This window comes from Octodon degus, unplaced genomic scaffold (genome assembly GCF_000260255.1).
Source record: "Octodon degus isolate 3935 unplaced genomic scaffold, OctDeg1.0 scaffold00199, whole genome shotgun sequence".
Classification (NCBI taxonomy): Eukaryota; Metazoa; Chordata; class Mammalia; order Rodentia; family Octodontidae; genus Octodon; species Octodon degus.
This window is the reverse complement of record NW_004524775.1, coordinates 147,357-163,336: the sequence shown is the minus strand read 5'-3', so window position 1 is coordinate 163,336 and position 15,980 is coordinate 147,357. Positions and strand designations below refer to the sequence as shown.

Genomic DNA, 15,980 nt, shown 5'->3' with positions numbered 1-15,980 from the left:
CTTGGCTTCAAATTTGCCATCTCTCCTAGATGGAAGTGAGCATAATGGCCCATGTGATTTATACTTTAATTAATCTACAGTTTATTGCTATTGAGACCAAGGACATGCATTTGTGACAGTTTGTCAGATTCATTGCTTTTAAACTTAAATTTTTAGCACTTCCATGAATGTTGTAACATGGTTTGTTGAGAAAATCTAAACTATGGAACTTAGGTTTTAATTGCTTAACTTTGAAACCAGTACTTCAATGCACTGCTTTAGGAAAAGTAGTGTGAGCATTGTTTATGTCCGTGGTGATGAAGAGGACATTGCAGAATCCCTTGAAAATAGAAGTGAAAATGAAGGAGCATTTTTAAAGTTTAAACAGATTTTTATAGACTGCTTTAAAAACATGTTTATGTAGTACATTATTTGAGTTCTGAGTTCTGTTGAAAATGACATAATTTTACAGACCTAATTTTTAAAATAGTAGAGAACTAGAAAAATGAAAACAAGTTATAAATTCAGTTAAAATATTTAACATTCTTAGACATATATTTAATCAGGAAGAAGATAATTCACCATTCTCAGACAAAATGAAGATACCTGTTTTTTAAAGAATAATACTAAAATGTCCCTAATGTTTGGTTTTTGAGTAAAGTTGGGTTTTGCATAGTGAAGGCCATATGAAACTGAAAGACTACAAAACTTTTTTTATTGTGTATTAAAAATTTGGGGGGGTCATGGCTTTCATTTTTGCATTTTCCAGCCATTTTTGGGTAAAAGCTGAATAGAAAGTAACCTTTCATGTGTTAGTAGAGTAGAAAACTTGAATTTGGGGACTGGGGAGATGGCTCAGTGGAATAAGCGCTTCCCTGGCAAGTGCAAGGGCCTTAGTTCAATCCCCGATTCCGCCAAAAGAAAAAAAAAAAAGAAAACTTGAATTTAATGAAATACTTTGCTGCTGTCCTAGAAATGTTACTAAGATTACTTGATTTATTTCCTTGGCTTCATAAAATTACATATAGCCATTTGCCCATTCGTAATGCTCCATTACTGTATTTGGATATTGTTTTCTCAAGTGTAAATGTTACGGAAAAAAATTGTTGTCTATCTACTAGGTTTAACTTTCTAGTTTAAATTTAATTATTTCATAATTATATCTGTAGTGTTCATGATCAGTTTTGCATAAAATACAAAAGTAATACATTTTAAAAAATTACTTCTCTAGGCATGTTCACTTATGATGAATCCACAAAGTTGTTTTGGTTTAACCCATCTTCCTTTGAGACTGAGGGCCAGTTCACTCTGATTGGCATCGTGTTGGGGCTGGCCATTTATAATAATTGCATCCTGGATGTTCACTTCCCCATGGTTGTGTACAGGAAGCTTATGGGGAAGAAAGGAACTTTTCGTGACTTGGGAGACTCACATCCTGTAAGTCGTTCTTTATTGTTTCATATTTTACCTATAGGCAGAAATAAAAATTTTGATGTATATAAAATTTTTGTTTGGAATGTGTTGCTAGGTATAGATTCCCAGTAAAAGTGAAGTTACTTTAATCTGATCTAAGTACTACAAACAGTTAAGAACTCAAGGAGGGAAGTTTTTATGTTCTGTGGTCAGCAAGTAGCTTTTTAAGTTTCAGCACATTTTGTTTGTTTTTAACAAGTTCACAACAGGGCTATAAATCGTATGTCTTGAGGCTCAATGGCTCTGATGTAAACGTGTTACATTCCTGCTGGCTTGAACCGATGGTATGTGCAGGACTATGCCATCACTGATACAGGCTGCGAGGTGAGGCAGTCATGCATGTACCACCCATGGTTCAAGCTTGGCAGGAACATGGTAGTGCACGTTCTGTGGCCTATGCTAGTTGTATTCAGAGCTGTCCTGCCTAGTGGGACTGGTGGCTACAGTTAGTGCATCTTTTCCCCTCTGTCCTGTTTCCCTCCCTCAAGATCAGCCATGCTCAGAGCATGCAGTGGAAAGGCTGCTGAACTGATGATGTGAGGTTTCTCGGCCACGACAGAATCATCGCCTATGACTGAGAGTCTTCTCTAGATTATGAACTTTTTAGGGACCAGAGGGACACTGTCTATGCTTTAATTTTACTGATGTGTTTTAAGTTTTTATGTTTTTCTCAGAACAGTGCTATCAATTATTTGCTCTAGAGTTCTGTGTAGCCTTACATTTTCATTTCTGCTTGTTAGGTTTTACATCAGAGTTTAAAAGACTTACTGGAATATGAAGGGAATGTGGAAGATGATATGATGATCACTTTTCAGATATCACAAACAGATCTTTTTGGTAACCCGATGATGTATGATCTAAAGGAAAATGGTGATAAAATTCCGATTACTAATGAAAACAGGAAGGTAATCCTTTTATAGCATCGTTTTTGTTGCCTAATAATGTTTGCTTGTCATTTTCAAAGAAATATCTGATGTAATTTGAACTAAAAACAAAGAAACCAAGTACAGAATCTTTCATTTAATAACTGAGTCGTGATCATACAACTAGCATGTTAAAATGAATGGCTCACTAGGTACAGAATTGTGTCTAGTATGTGCATGATAACATTTAAAACAAAGGAAACTTTAGCTTTGCTTTTATTTGCATAACTTTGTTTTCCTTCTCTTTTTTTTCTGAGACAGAGTTGTTCTGTAACTCAGGCTAGCCTTGAACCTATGACAAGTCCTCTTGCTTCAGCCACTGGAGTGCTGAAATTACATGTGAACCACTAGGTCCAGCTCTAGTTGTGTAATTTATATGTAGTGGTATAATATATAACAACATAAAACCTGCAGTTCTGTACAGTACAGTCAGCAAAAATCATGAGACTATAAACAATGTGTACTGTTTATTGAGGTCCTACAAAGCAGATGTAAAATGCTGTACAAAACCAAAAAAAGATAGAACATAAGTCCAGTTCATTAAAGGAGGATTATCTGTAATGCATTTCATGTAAATACCGCATTTTTAAACATCTTAAATATAAGCTGGTATGACAGCACAGAATCAGGTACTAATGAACCACTTTGAAGAGTAAGGACACTGACTAGGAGACCATGAGTAGCCAAGTCATCTAGTACAAATTCAGAAACATGGTCCTCCCGTGTTAACCCTTACAGGGAACCAGACCGTGTGATTAAGATCGTCTTCAAAGAATAAGTATCATTCTATTGAGTACACACATGTATTTGCTATATATTTCTGAAAAAGTAGGCTTTACATCAGATTTGTGTTTGTATTCATCTAGAAGTAGGAAGTGTCCAGAACATATAACAGGGAAATTATTATAAGTATATATTATACCTTTAAGACATATTAAACCAATATACTTTTGGATAAAACTTATACACACTAAGGATGTAAGGAACATTTCTATTTTAGAATTTGGTGTGATGTATTAGCTTAACAAAACCCTAGTGTTTTGCTGAGGTGGATGTAGTAAGGCAATTGACTACATACTTTATAGGGGCCAACAAAACCTTGAGGTTTGCTTCGGTCCACTGCACTGTGTGCTGTTAAAACTGACTAAAATTTTTTTTTTTGGTGGTACTGTGGATTGAATCTTGGGCCTCATACAGTAAGCAAGTGCTATAGGTCTAAATCTACTCACTTTTATGTGCATATTTTTGTGTGTATATATGGCTTAAGTATGTCTGTTTTTGTATACTAAGTTGAAGAGTAAAACATTGTATCAAGGTCCCACCTTTTATATTCAGGCCTGCTTAATGCACTGTCAAAGTTGAAACATACATAAACTTATGTGAATGATCTTTTTATTACTTAATAATAGTTAGCACAAACAGTTGTTAAATTTTAAACTTTTCCTTTGTATGTGTAAAATTTTAATTTTTACCAATATTCTTGAATACCTTTTTTGGTGTGGCAGGAGATAAGCCCAATGCTTGTGTTTTATTTGTGTAGTATTAACTTCATTTTGTTTAATGTTTTCTACAGGAATTTGTCAATCTGTATTCTGACTACATTCTCAATAAATCAGTAGAAAAGCAATTCAAAGCTTTTCGCAGAGGTTTTCATATGGTGACCAATGAATCTCCCTTAAAATACTTATTTAGACCAGAAGAAATTGAATTGCTTATATGTGGAAGCCGGGTAAGAAAGCAGATGTCTGCAAAGAAAAAAAAAAGCATTGATTTATTGTTTGTGACGATGTAGTGTAGATGTTAAGACTTATTTTCTTGAATTTGCAGAATCTAGATTTCCAGGCACTAGAAGAAACTACAGAATATGACGGTGGCTATACCAGGGACTCTGTTGTGATTAGGTGAGGTGCTTAATTCTTAAAAGGAAGATTTGACTCTGCAGAGGAGTGTATATGCTTTATGCTTCCAGCCTTTGTCTCTAGGTACTCCTGTCCAAATGAGCAGAACTTCTCATCTGTAAAATTAACTGCAAATATATTATGTATTTGTAATATAATCGATCTTTAGTCTCATGATTTATTTCATGAATGAAATGTTTGTCAGTCTCATGTTTCCTCCTGCATTGGTTTATAAATTACCTAATCTTGGTGACATGTGAAATAGTATCTTCTTTTATTTAATCATATGAAAATATGAGCAAATGCATTCATAACTAGTATTCCCATATGTGTGTGTGTGTGTATGTGTGTCTGCTAGTACATATATACTATTATTTCCAAATAATTATAGGCATTTCCAGTTCTGCCCTCAGACCTGCAGAATAGGCATGCCCACCCCTTGCTGAGATGGCTGACAGGGACTGAGATGCCCTTTTTATACCCATTTTTTAAAAATCTTTTATTTATTTATTTGATACAGGATCTCACTACAGTTTGGACTCACAGTGATCCTCCTGTCTCAGCCTCCCCAGTGCTGGGATTACAGGTGTGTGCCACCACACCCAGTTTCGGTGGCCAGCATGGTGTGCCTGAGAACCCAGGGCTGGTGTGGCATGTGGTGCCAGGGATTGAATCCAGGTCCTTGGAGTTGTCAGCCCGGTGCTTAGACCACGCGCTATCTCCCCAGCCCTCCTGGAAGATTCTTGCTCTAGAATTCAAGTATATAAATGTAACTTTGTGTAGGAGTAAATAGTGTTTTGAGTTACTTTATATCACATTGTTACTATTTTTGTCCTTTTTGTTCTTTATTTTGTACAGATACAGGAAGATATTTAAATGCCTTTTTCTAGTACACTCTCTTAACAGCAGTCATAAATGTATTTACTCTTAATACCCATTGTCCAGTTAGTTTCAAGGATGATTCATAAAAGAGTTAACAGTGTGATAGGAAAGCCCCATTTGGCATAAGGAGGATCATAGCAATAGAGTAATATTGGCAGTAGGTGTGACTTGCAGCAGTTATGAATGAAGGCAGTGTCTTACTGCCTTTTTTAAATTTTTATTTAGTACAGTTGTACAGGGTCTCACTACACAGATCAGACTCATAGTGATCCTATTTTCAGCCTCCCAAGTGCTGGGATTACAGGTTTGAACCAACACACCCAGTCTTAATCTCTGTCTCAGTGTGCCTGGGGGCAGGGCCAGCACTGCACACCTGGGGATCGAACCCTGGTTGCTGTGTCTGCCTAAGCAGGTGCTTTAAACTGCTGGGCTATCTGGCCGGCCCTTCCTTTTTTGAGAATAGTTGAAAATACAGTATAGTGAAATTAATGAAAAAAATTACCCTTGAGGTTAAAGTTTTAATTTTATTTCAAGCTTTTATAGCATAATTCCTACTTGATATATTCCTAAAGATCATTTGTAAATGTACAGTTAGAAGGATAAGCAAGTATTAGGTGAAATTACAGTAGCATAATATCTTTTAGCCTACCCTCACCATTAGTGAGTTTTTTAAACCTTTTTAAACTATTTTGGTTCTTCATTTTGTCAGTATACGTATGAGGAAATTACTAACTAGAGTCTATAGTATAATATCAAAGACAAAATAGTTCTTAATATAATAATACACTTATTTTGGTATATATTTTATATATTCAGAATTCATAAAAATAAAATATACAAGGATACTTGGGGACATGTGTTTTTTGGGTGCTGGAAAAGTTCTGTCTCATTTTTTTGCTTACTTAACTGCTTCAAAGCATTTTTTCAGATGTCCTGTTCCTTGTGTTTTTTGCAATTGAGGGCAGGAATTGTTTTTGTTTGTTTGTTTGTTTGTTTGTAACCGGTATTTTTGTTTTAAAGGCTTGATTCAGATTGTAATTTTATTTACTTCCTCTCTTTTTTCATTTCTGGGACAAAGTAGGTGATACCCAAAGTTGAAGGAGAAAAGGTATTTTAGCTCACAGTTTGCAGAGATTCCAGCCCGTAATCAGCTGGCTCCAATACAGGGCGGCACGACAGGGCATCTCAGAGAAGAAACAGTTCATGGGAGGCAGAAAGTAGCAAAGCAGGCATGGTGCAAAACTTAACCTGGACAATCCATAACCCTACAATCCCCATGTGTCTCTTAGCAACTTTTTTTTATCCTTTATGTCTTATCCAGGCTACTTAGAGGAGAGAGCCCTCATACACCCTTAATCCTAGTGCACTCCATCCTAGCGTCATTTCATGAGTCAATCCCAGTGTCACATGATCTAGATCCAGCTACCTCTGAAAAGGCTCGCCTTTATTGTCTGCATGAGACTTTGGGGAAACATCTAGAGATCAGCCGTAACACTTCCCAGCTAGTTGATGCTTTGTTTTGTACTTTCTTCTAGAGTTGCTTCAAGTTGGCTTGCTGTCTCTTCAGTCATTTTATTATGGGTTTTCATTGTCTGGATCAAGTAATTAAGATTTATATGGTTGAAGTATTCTAATTCTTCATTCCTTTTATCATTGTAACATTTTGAAGTATTACCTGAAACATGCATCAACTCTTAATTATTACCCAGAACTACTGGTTGACAAATATGCTCAGTATACATAGTGCATGCATATATACATACCAGATAGAACTGGTGCAAGTGATCCTCTGTTCTCTATGTTGCCAATATTTTGTTGGAGATAATGGTGGTGTGGATCTTATGTGACTTTAAGATTTGAGTGCAGTGAAATACGTATAACTTACCTGGACGATTTGGAGTTGTAGAAGTGTATGACATGCCTCAATTGAGACACAGACTATGTCCATTATACCAGAATTCCCATGTGTCCCCTTCCAGTCATCTCCTGCAGATGACTACTGTTTTGACTACTGTCACAGATTAGTTGTCTGTTTCTGATTTTCATGCAAATGAAATTATACCGTACTGTTTCTGTGTTCATATTCTTTAGCTCAAGAGAATATTTTCTAGATTCATCCATGTTACTACATTCATATTGCTCATTGTTTTCATGGTACGTTAATATTGCATTAGATGCTAGGCATGATGGTGCATTCCTGTAATCCTAGCATGTGGTTGGTTGAGGCAGGAGGATTGTCATGAGTTTGAGGCCAGACTGCACTACATAGCAAGACCCTCTCTCAAAAATTCAGAAAAAAAAAAAAAAATCGCGTTAGATGAATACACAAACTGACTTACTGTGAAAGTGTTGAGGCACACACATAGGCGATGCAGTTTTTGAGTCATGTGGTAGGTACATATTTATAGTGGACTATATGATTTTCCAAAATGGCCATACTATTTTACATTCCACCAGCAATATTAGAATTCAAGTTTTTCTACATTTTCTCAAGAGTTTGGTACTGGTACTCTGTAATCATTTTGGTGCGTACAAAACCCTTTCTCACTATGATTTTAATTTTAATTTTGTTTGTAAAGTGTCTTCCTCATTTGTAATTAAGCTTTTGTCATTCCATTGATTGTAAACATTTTTGCTTAAAATACCTTCTAGATAGATAAAAGACCCATTTCTGATATGTATTTTATGAATATGCTTTCCCAGTCTTATCGTCTTTCATTGAATTTCCTTTGGACTTCCATTGAAACTTCATTTTGTGCGCAAGTCTGACCTCCAGCCTTCTGCCTGCTCTGCTGATTTGTTCAACCTTTTCCAGAATCACGCTGAGGATGCTTACAACTTTGCAGAGCCAGGTCTTTCAGACCAGATGCTGGGATCCTCCTGCCTTCCATTATACTAGGTTGCCTTCGATATTTAATTTTCATGTAATTGTTAGGATCACTGTGTTATCTCTTTTCATTATTTGGACCCTCATTAGCTTGTCAGTGGTGTTTTGCAGCCTTTATTTGTTGAAATCATTTACATTTTGGTCAGTAATACATTTGAATACTTTATATTTCTGATAATATATGTGATCTTTATTGATTTCATTTTTTGCTTTTTGCTAATATTTGGAAATAAAATGGATTTTTCTGTATTGATCTTTAGTCTTTTAGCCTTCTAAATTCACTGTATTTTTATTAAGTATTTTAAAAATGAATTATCTGTAGAGTTTTCTGCTTAAACAGCCATCTGGTCTCTAGATCATAGATCTGGACACACGTCTTTCCTTCCAGTCTTTATGTGTTTTATTGGCCTTTCCTCTACTGCATTGCCTGGTTAGAACTTCCAAGAAACTTACTGAGAACGAGTGCAGTCGTACTTCTGCATTTACTGAGAAAGCGTGCAGGTATTGTGGGCTTGCTTCCCGGCCACTGCACTAGAACACATATAATACGAGAATATAAAGTGAGTTTTTGGTCTAAAATATATATATTTGGAAGTTACTTTTACATTGTTTTGTAGTTGATTAAGTGTGTGATAGCATAGCTCTTAAAAGTACCTTATTGTCATTAAAAATAGATTGTTGCTAAAAAATAAAAAAAATTACGAGTCATCTGAGCCTTCCTAAAGTCCTAACCTTTTTGTTGGTAGAAAATTTTGTCTCTCTCAGTGATTGCTGACTGATCCGAGGGGTTATTGGCCAAAGGCTAGTGTATCTCTGACAATTTATTAAATTATGACAGTGGCAACATTGGCTTCATTAACTTTCTTTCACAGAGCATTTCTTTTGTTTGATACTGTTTCACTGCCAGCAAGTCGGTCCTCTGAAATATGTTTTAAGTAATATATTCTAAATCCTTTGCTATCATATTGGTAGTATTCATAGCATCTTCACCAGTATTAGAATCCATCGCAAGAAAGCATTTTTGTTTGCTCAGCCATAAGAAGCTCTTAAACTTCTATCAAGAGTTTGCAATGGTTAAATTACATCTTTAGTTCCTTTTACAATTACAGTTATCTCTCCTTTTTTGAGTACAGAGGGTTTTTCTATCAAATTCTTTATTTTTATTTTTTTAATACAGAGTCTTGCTCTGCATTTTGGACTAGTAGTGTTCTTCTTGTCTCAGTCTCCCTAGTATTGGGATTACAGGTGTGCACTACCATGCCCAGTTCCAGGGCCAGCCAGGGACTAGAATGTCATGTGGTACAGGGGATCAAACTTAGGACCTTGTGATTGCTAGGCAGGCACTTAGGTGTCCAAGCCATCTCCCTCGCCCAAATTCTCGAAGTTACTCTATGAGGTTAAGAGTCCTTTTCCATACTTTGTTAAGGTTGATAGTTTGATCTCTCTCTGTGCCTTGTAGGTGCTTAGTAACACTTGAAAGTACTAGGGCCGACCAAATAGCTCAGCGGATTAAAGCACTTGCAAGCAGGTGCAGGGGCTGGGGGTTCAATCCCCAGGCCTGCCGTGCCGGCCCTGCCCCTGGGGCATGCTGAGATAGCAGTTGAGACTTGGTGTGGTGGTGCATGCCTGTAATCCCAGCTCTTGGGAGGCTGTGAACAGGCAGATCACTACAAGTCCGATCTAGTAGTGAGACCCGGAACACCCTGTAGACCTTTCCATAAAAATACAAAAGAAAAAAGAAAGTACTTTGTAGCCTGTAGAATGTATGGTATTAGCAGGCGTGAAAACAACATTCATCTTCCTTGAGTGACCAGGTAAATTATCAGTGAGCACTTATCTTTTGAGTGCTGTATTTCAGCAGTGGACTTAAATATTCCATTTACCATGTTGTCAACAGACCTGTAGTTGTCCAGGCTTTGTTCCATTTAGAAAGCATAGGCAGAGTAAGTACAACGTAATTCTTAAGGGCCCTAGAACTTTTGAAATGATAAAATGTGTATTGGCTTCAACTTAAAGTCATCAGCTGTGTTAGTCTCTAGCAAGAGTCATCCTATCCATTGAAGCTGGATACTGACTTTGCTTTTGCTAGGAAAGGCCTATATAGCATCTTCTTGCATTCTGCGGCTGTTTTGTCTCAATTGAAAATCTGTTGTGTAATATAAATATCTTAGCTAAGTCTTCTAGATGATTTGCAGTTTACACATTAGCATTTGCTACTTCATCTTCCATTTCAAATTATGAAGATAGCTTCTTTCTGTGAAGTACATGAAGGAGCTTATGCTATCTTCTGACATTTTTCTTCTGTGGTTCCCCCCTTCTCTTAAACTTCTGACACAGAAGAAGATGCTTTGAGTAGGCTTTGGCTTAAGAAGATATAACTGGTTGCTTCTTTGTCCAGATCACCTCAGCTTCCTCCATGTCAGCAGTTAAGACTTTGAACTTTGATCATTCATGTGTTCACTGGAGTAACATTTTTAATTTCCTTAAAGAACTTCCTTTACAATCACAACTTAACTAAATGGGCAAGAAGTTTAGCCTTCAGCTTATCTTGGCTTTCAACATTATCTTCAGTATGTTTAATTATTTCTTGTTTTTTATTTAGAGTGAGAGGCATGAGACTCTTCTTTCATTTGAACATGGAGAGGCCATTGTGGGGTTATTAATCGACCTAATTTCAATAATGTATGTCCGGAAATAGACTGGCCCCCGGAGGGAGGAGGAGACCTGGGGATCGGCTCATCTTACGATGGCATGACTTAGGGAGCCCTCAACAATCGCAGTACTGATGTCAAGAGTCACTGGTCACAAATCACTATAATAGACATAATAGTAATTTTTAAAATCCAAGAATATTGTGATAACTATCAAAATTCTACACAGAGACACGAAGTGAGCATATGCTATTGGAAAAATGACACTGAAGTGCCCTATGCAGGGTTGCTGCAAGCCCTCTGTTTAAAAAAAAAAAAAAAACTATTTCTTTTTGAAGCTCAATAAACAGTCACAATTGTACAGTAATTTGCATTTAAAGTTTCATTTCTATGGGTTTCTAACTAGGGTTTCATTTCTACCTGCAGAGAATGCAGTTGTATTTTTGTTGAGTTTTAAGAGTCCTGTCTGTGTTGTATATATACCATTTCTGTTCTCTAGTTAAATTGACTTCACATGTGTTGGGCTTATTTGTTTGATTTCTTTCTGGGGTTTGTGTTTCTTTTTGCCCGTTACGCTGTGCTTCGTGCATTTTTGAGGCTCGGTCATTTTTTAAATTTTATTTTATTGAGAAACAAATAGCAATGAGACAGTTTCAAAACTGATTAATAGGACAGTTTCAATAATTAATGTATTGCATATTGTTGTCTTCGTAGTGGTTATTCATAGTACAAGATTCAGACATGATATCCTGTCTAACTGCTATTAGTACAGATCTTTCTTCTTATTGAATTAAGAGAAAGTAGTGCTGTATTTCTAGCCTATTTTGTATATACAGATGCAAAAATGGTCCTTCATTTGTATCCCCTTTTTTTGTTTAGTTTTGTCAGAGGCGGGTGTTCCATTGCCATTTAAATATTGTAGGTGTGTGAATTCAGCAAAATAATCCAATATAGTCCAGGAGTCCATAATAGTAGTGGGTTATTTGTAGGACTTGCTATGTCTAAGATGTTTGATATTCAGAGGCTTGGTCATTTGGTATGTACCATTTAGAATCATGTCTTTTTAGCTTAGTTTCTTGTTACACATTATTTTGTTTGTTTTGCTCTGAGTCCAGTGTGACTGTGCCACGTCTCTTTCTGTTTATTAATGTTTGATCATTTCCCATTATTTTTCTGTCAACCTGTTATGCTGAACTTGAATATTTTTTAGTATCTATTTTGTCAGTTTCTGTCTTTTAGTTGGAATATTTAGAACATCTTGTGTTTTAGGCAGTTATCCATATATTATAACTTCATTTTGCTGTTTATTAGTGGTTTTTTGTTTCTTTTTATGCTTCCCTGTTTCTTTTGTTTTCTGTGAGTTAAATAAACAGTGGTGTTTTTTTTCTTTTATTTGTACTGTTCCTGTTTATCTGTGTCACCTTGTATTGTTCTCTTCATGTTTAGTGTGAATACTGCATAATACACATCTGACTTAGCACTGTTCTCTGATACTACTACTACTTTGGTAAAATATATAAACCTTGCTTTCATTTTGGTCCCTTGGACTTTGAAATATGTTTGTTTTGTGTATTAATGCTGTTAATTTTTCTGAAAGTTATCCAAAATTCTTTACCTAATTTATGCAGAGAATTTTAGCCTGTTTTCCAAGATTGCATCTTTTATTCCTTCTCTTAGCTAGACAGGCTAATTACAAATTCTTTTAGTTTTCCTTTGTCTGAAAGTCACTTCATTTTTCCTTGTATTAGTGAAGAATGGCTTCATTTATGCCATTTGGAGTTTGCTCAGCTTAACCTTTGGGCTTGTACTTTTTTCCAGCATGAAAAAATCCAACATTATTTCTTGAGGACTCTTAGTCCTACTCGCTCCTCACTTTTCTGCATCTTTAACAGTGTGAATGTTGAGTCATTTGTTATTGTTCAGCTTGTTCCTGAAGTTTGGTGCACTTTTCAGTCTCTTTTCTTCCTTTTGTCAGATTCTGTCTTCTGTCATCTTCACTCCACTCTTGAACCCATCCAGTGACTATTTTTCTCCTAATGTATTTTTCAGATCTGTAATTTCCATTTGGCTTTTTATTGTAATTTGTTTCTTTGCTGCATTTCTATTGTTTTCATTTCTTAAAAAGTAGAACTTGTAATAACTTGTCGAATCATTTCTGTGATGACTGTGTTAAAAGCCTTCTTAGATAATTCTAGTATCTTACTCATCTCTGTGTTGGCGCAGCTGATTGTCTTTCCTTCCTGTGATTTTCTGGTTCTTAATGTGACAGATGAATTTTGCGTTATATCCTGAACAGTTTGGCAGTTACGTGCAGATTCTTGATCCTATTTAATTTTTTACTTTAGCAGGCCATTATCCTACGTAGGATGCGTGCAGGTCTTGGTGTATGTTTTGGGTTGTGGTTCCAGTGACAGTTCAGTGTTCAGAAGTTTTTGGTGCCTTTGCTTGCCTCTTCTGATACCTGCTGGTGCTCCTTGGAGGGCTTCTCCAGGCCAAGCTGCATGTGGTGTCTTTCTGTGGGGGCCACCCCTGGCTGGTGTCTGGGCAGTGTTCCTGCGTGTGCTGTCTCTAGACTAGGAAGGGGCTGGGCCCCTGAACAGAAGTGCACTTCCTGGGTCAGAGCCAAGCGCAGCAGGATTATTTCTGCCGGTGCCTGGCAGCACTGTGTTTCCAGATTAGGAAGGATTATGTCAGGCAAGGGTTTGTTGCTGTTTGATTTTTAAGATTTTTATTTTTCATATATGTTTCTAGAGATTTTTTTCTTCACTCATACGTTTTTTTCCTAGTTCAGTTTGTTTATATTTAACATGTATTTTTTCATTTATTTCTAATTACTCCTTGATTAGGTCACATCTTCTGAAGCATTTTTTCAGTTACCTTTTTCTTTTTAAAAATGTTGTTATTTTGGGGACTGGGGAGATGACTCAGTGGAATAAGCGCTTCCCTGGCAAGCACAAGGACCTGAGTTCAATCCCTGGTTCCACCAAAAAAAAAAAAATTTTTTTTTGTTATTTTTAAAAGAGCATACAAAATAGTATTAAAACAAAAAAGTACAAATGATACTGAATTTCACTAAACAAAATAACATGAATTTTACGGTAGGTATTGCATAGTATTGTCTTTAAATTTTTTATTCAGATTACCAGATTATGCAAAATTAGGGAAAAAAGAAAATAAGCTAGAAGAAATTAAGGAAAAAGAATAAAATGAAAAAAGACAAAAAGAAAAAAACTCTTTAAGTATTAACTACTCCTTCACAGACCAACACAAATCCACAAGCCATCCTGCTTATATACAGAGATCTCTTTCCCTCACTCCCTCTCTCCAGTTATCCTTTTCTAGAATTTTTCATTTCTCATTTAGCTTTCTTTTGTAGCCCCTTTTTAATATTCATTGTAGCCCAGTTTGAAATGTGTTTCCAGTCTCCACCTGCTGTGTTGGTGGCTGTGTGCGCCTGTGTGCGCCTCCCTCCTCTGGGGGCGGTCCTCCTCAGCAACACAGCGGCAAGGCCCGTCGTTTCACTGTAATCCTTTTTTCTGTTGCTTATTTTCTTCACACTTGTAATGACTCCAGGATAGCTTTTCTTTGGGAAATCTTCTATGTTTAATTTTGTAAGATGATAATAATTAATAGCTTTATGCATTTCAATATTACTGTACCTCCTTTAACTTCCCACCCCATATATATTTGAAGTTTCCTTTATCTTTCTTATCCTTGATCTGGTTCATTTGTAAATAATTCCCAGCAGATTCTTCTCAGTGAAAGGTATGTTTTGGGAGAGGGGTTTAGTGCTTCAAGAGTTTTAAGTGCCCAGAACTTAACTGCATCAGTCATCTATAAATTGCAGCATGTAGACCTCTCTCATTGAGCTCCTATCTTCAAATGTGGTCTTGTTTTCTGGTCAGGTGGCAGGTTTGAGATTCTCTTGCTCTTGGGGAATGTAAGAAATTCAGTTACCTCTGTTTGCTTCCCCCCAAGAATGCTGTAAACAGACTTTGTTCATTTGTTTTCTTGTGGATCTTTGGTTTTCTCACCCAAATTGCTCTTTCAGTGGGAGAGACTTAGAATCAAAAAAACAAATTCAAAACAGTTGTGTCATTGTCCCCATCTTCCTAGATCCCCTCTGTCTTTCCATGTCTGTCCTCCATCTATACCATTGGGGGTGTGTTTATCCCCATCAGTGGGTACATTTGTTTTCATAGTCCTTTGGTCACCTCATAAATTGGAGGCATTTTGCATCCATCTTCAGGTTGGCGTTTGTGTTTTGTGGTGCCAGAGATTGGCTGCAGACATTGTGCATGCGAGGCAAGTGCTGTACTGCCCAGCTACATCCCTGGGATTCAGTGCCTTTGAGCATTCTCCTGTTCCTGTTTTCGGTTCATCTCTATGTTTTGCATTTCTGTTTAATCGTGTCTGTTTCTCTCTGCTGTTTCATCTTTTTTGTTAAAATGTAGTATTACAGGCTTTATATTATGTTTGTATTTTGTCTCTGTGTGTGTGTACTTTACTCTGACAAAAAGTTTTGTTTCACCTTTGCAGAATATTTTTATATCTATATTTGGATTTCAAATTTTATTTTGCTCCCTTGTGTGGGGGGTGTTTTATTTTTGTGTTTTTTCTTTGCTTTTTTTTTTAAAATGAATTTTTTAGTATAGGGACTACAGGGTCTTACTACACAGATTGGATTTATAGTGGTCCTCCTGTTTTCAGCCTCGCCAGCCCTGGGATTACAGGCATGTGCCACCACACCCAGTCTTAGTTGCTGTCTCAGTGTGCCCTGGCGGCAGGGCCAGCACTGCACACCAGGGATCAAACCCCCTGTCCCTGTGCTTGCTTTAGTCCACTGAGCTATTTGACTAGCCCTTTTGTGTTTTTTCTTTTCTTCCTTTTTTCTTTTTGGACTGTTACTACTAGATCTTAAGGAGGAGCATGGAAAAGTTTGGGATGGTCATAGTGGTCCCTTCGATAAAGGGACTCATCTGTTGCTATAGGAGAGGTAGTTTCTTTAATATGTGCTTCTGTTTTATGTGGACCAACCAGTGTCTTCTTATGGGTTAATTTTATCCCATGTAATTAGCCCTTTCTGGTCAGAAGCTTCTTTTAAGGATCACCACTGTCCCTCCTCAGCCGTGTGTGTCAGTGCTGTGCCTCGGCCCGGAGAGGTCTCTTCTGCTCAGGTGACCGCTCATCTGTATCTCTCTGACTGCTGTGGCTGCTCACTTGCCCACTTCTATGACACTGGAGTACATTGCTTTACTCTCTGTGTCTCTGGTTTTTTTTTTTTTTT

General features: G+C 36.8%; 1 protein-coding gene across 10 annotated transcripts in view; it reads left to right on the top strand.

The window, feature by feature from the left end:
* Ube3a (ubiquitin protein ligase E3A) overlaps window positions 1–15,980 on the top strand; it is a 118,055-nt gene that overhangs the window by 97,089 nt on the left and 4,986 nt on the right. For 9 of the 10 annotated variants that reach the window (XM_023704649.1, XM_023704652.1, XM_023704651.1 and 6 more), the window contains 4 exons: window positions 1,211–1,416; window positions 2,193–2,357; window positions 3,949–4,104; window positions 4,203–4,276. In XM_023704649.1, the coding sequence (XP_023560417.1) occupies window positions 1,211–1,416; window positions 2,193–2,357; window positions 3,949–4,104; window positions 4,203–4,276 (601 nt within the window). Of the gene's footprint in view, window positions 1–1,210; window positions 1,417–2,192; window positions 2,358–3,948; window positions 4,105–4,202; window positions 4,281–15,980 lie in introns of those variants that run through there. The other variant, XM_023704654.1, reaches the window with a different exon arrangement.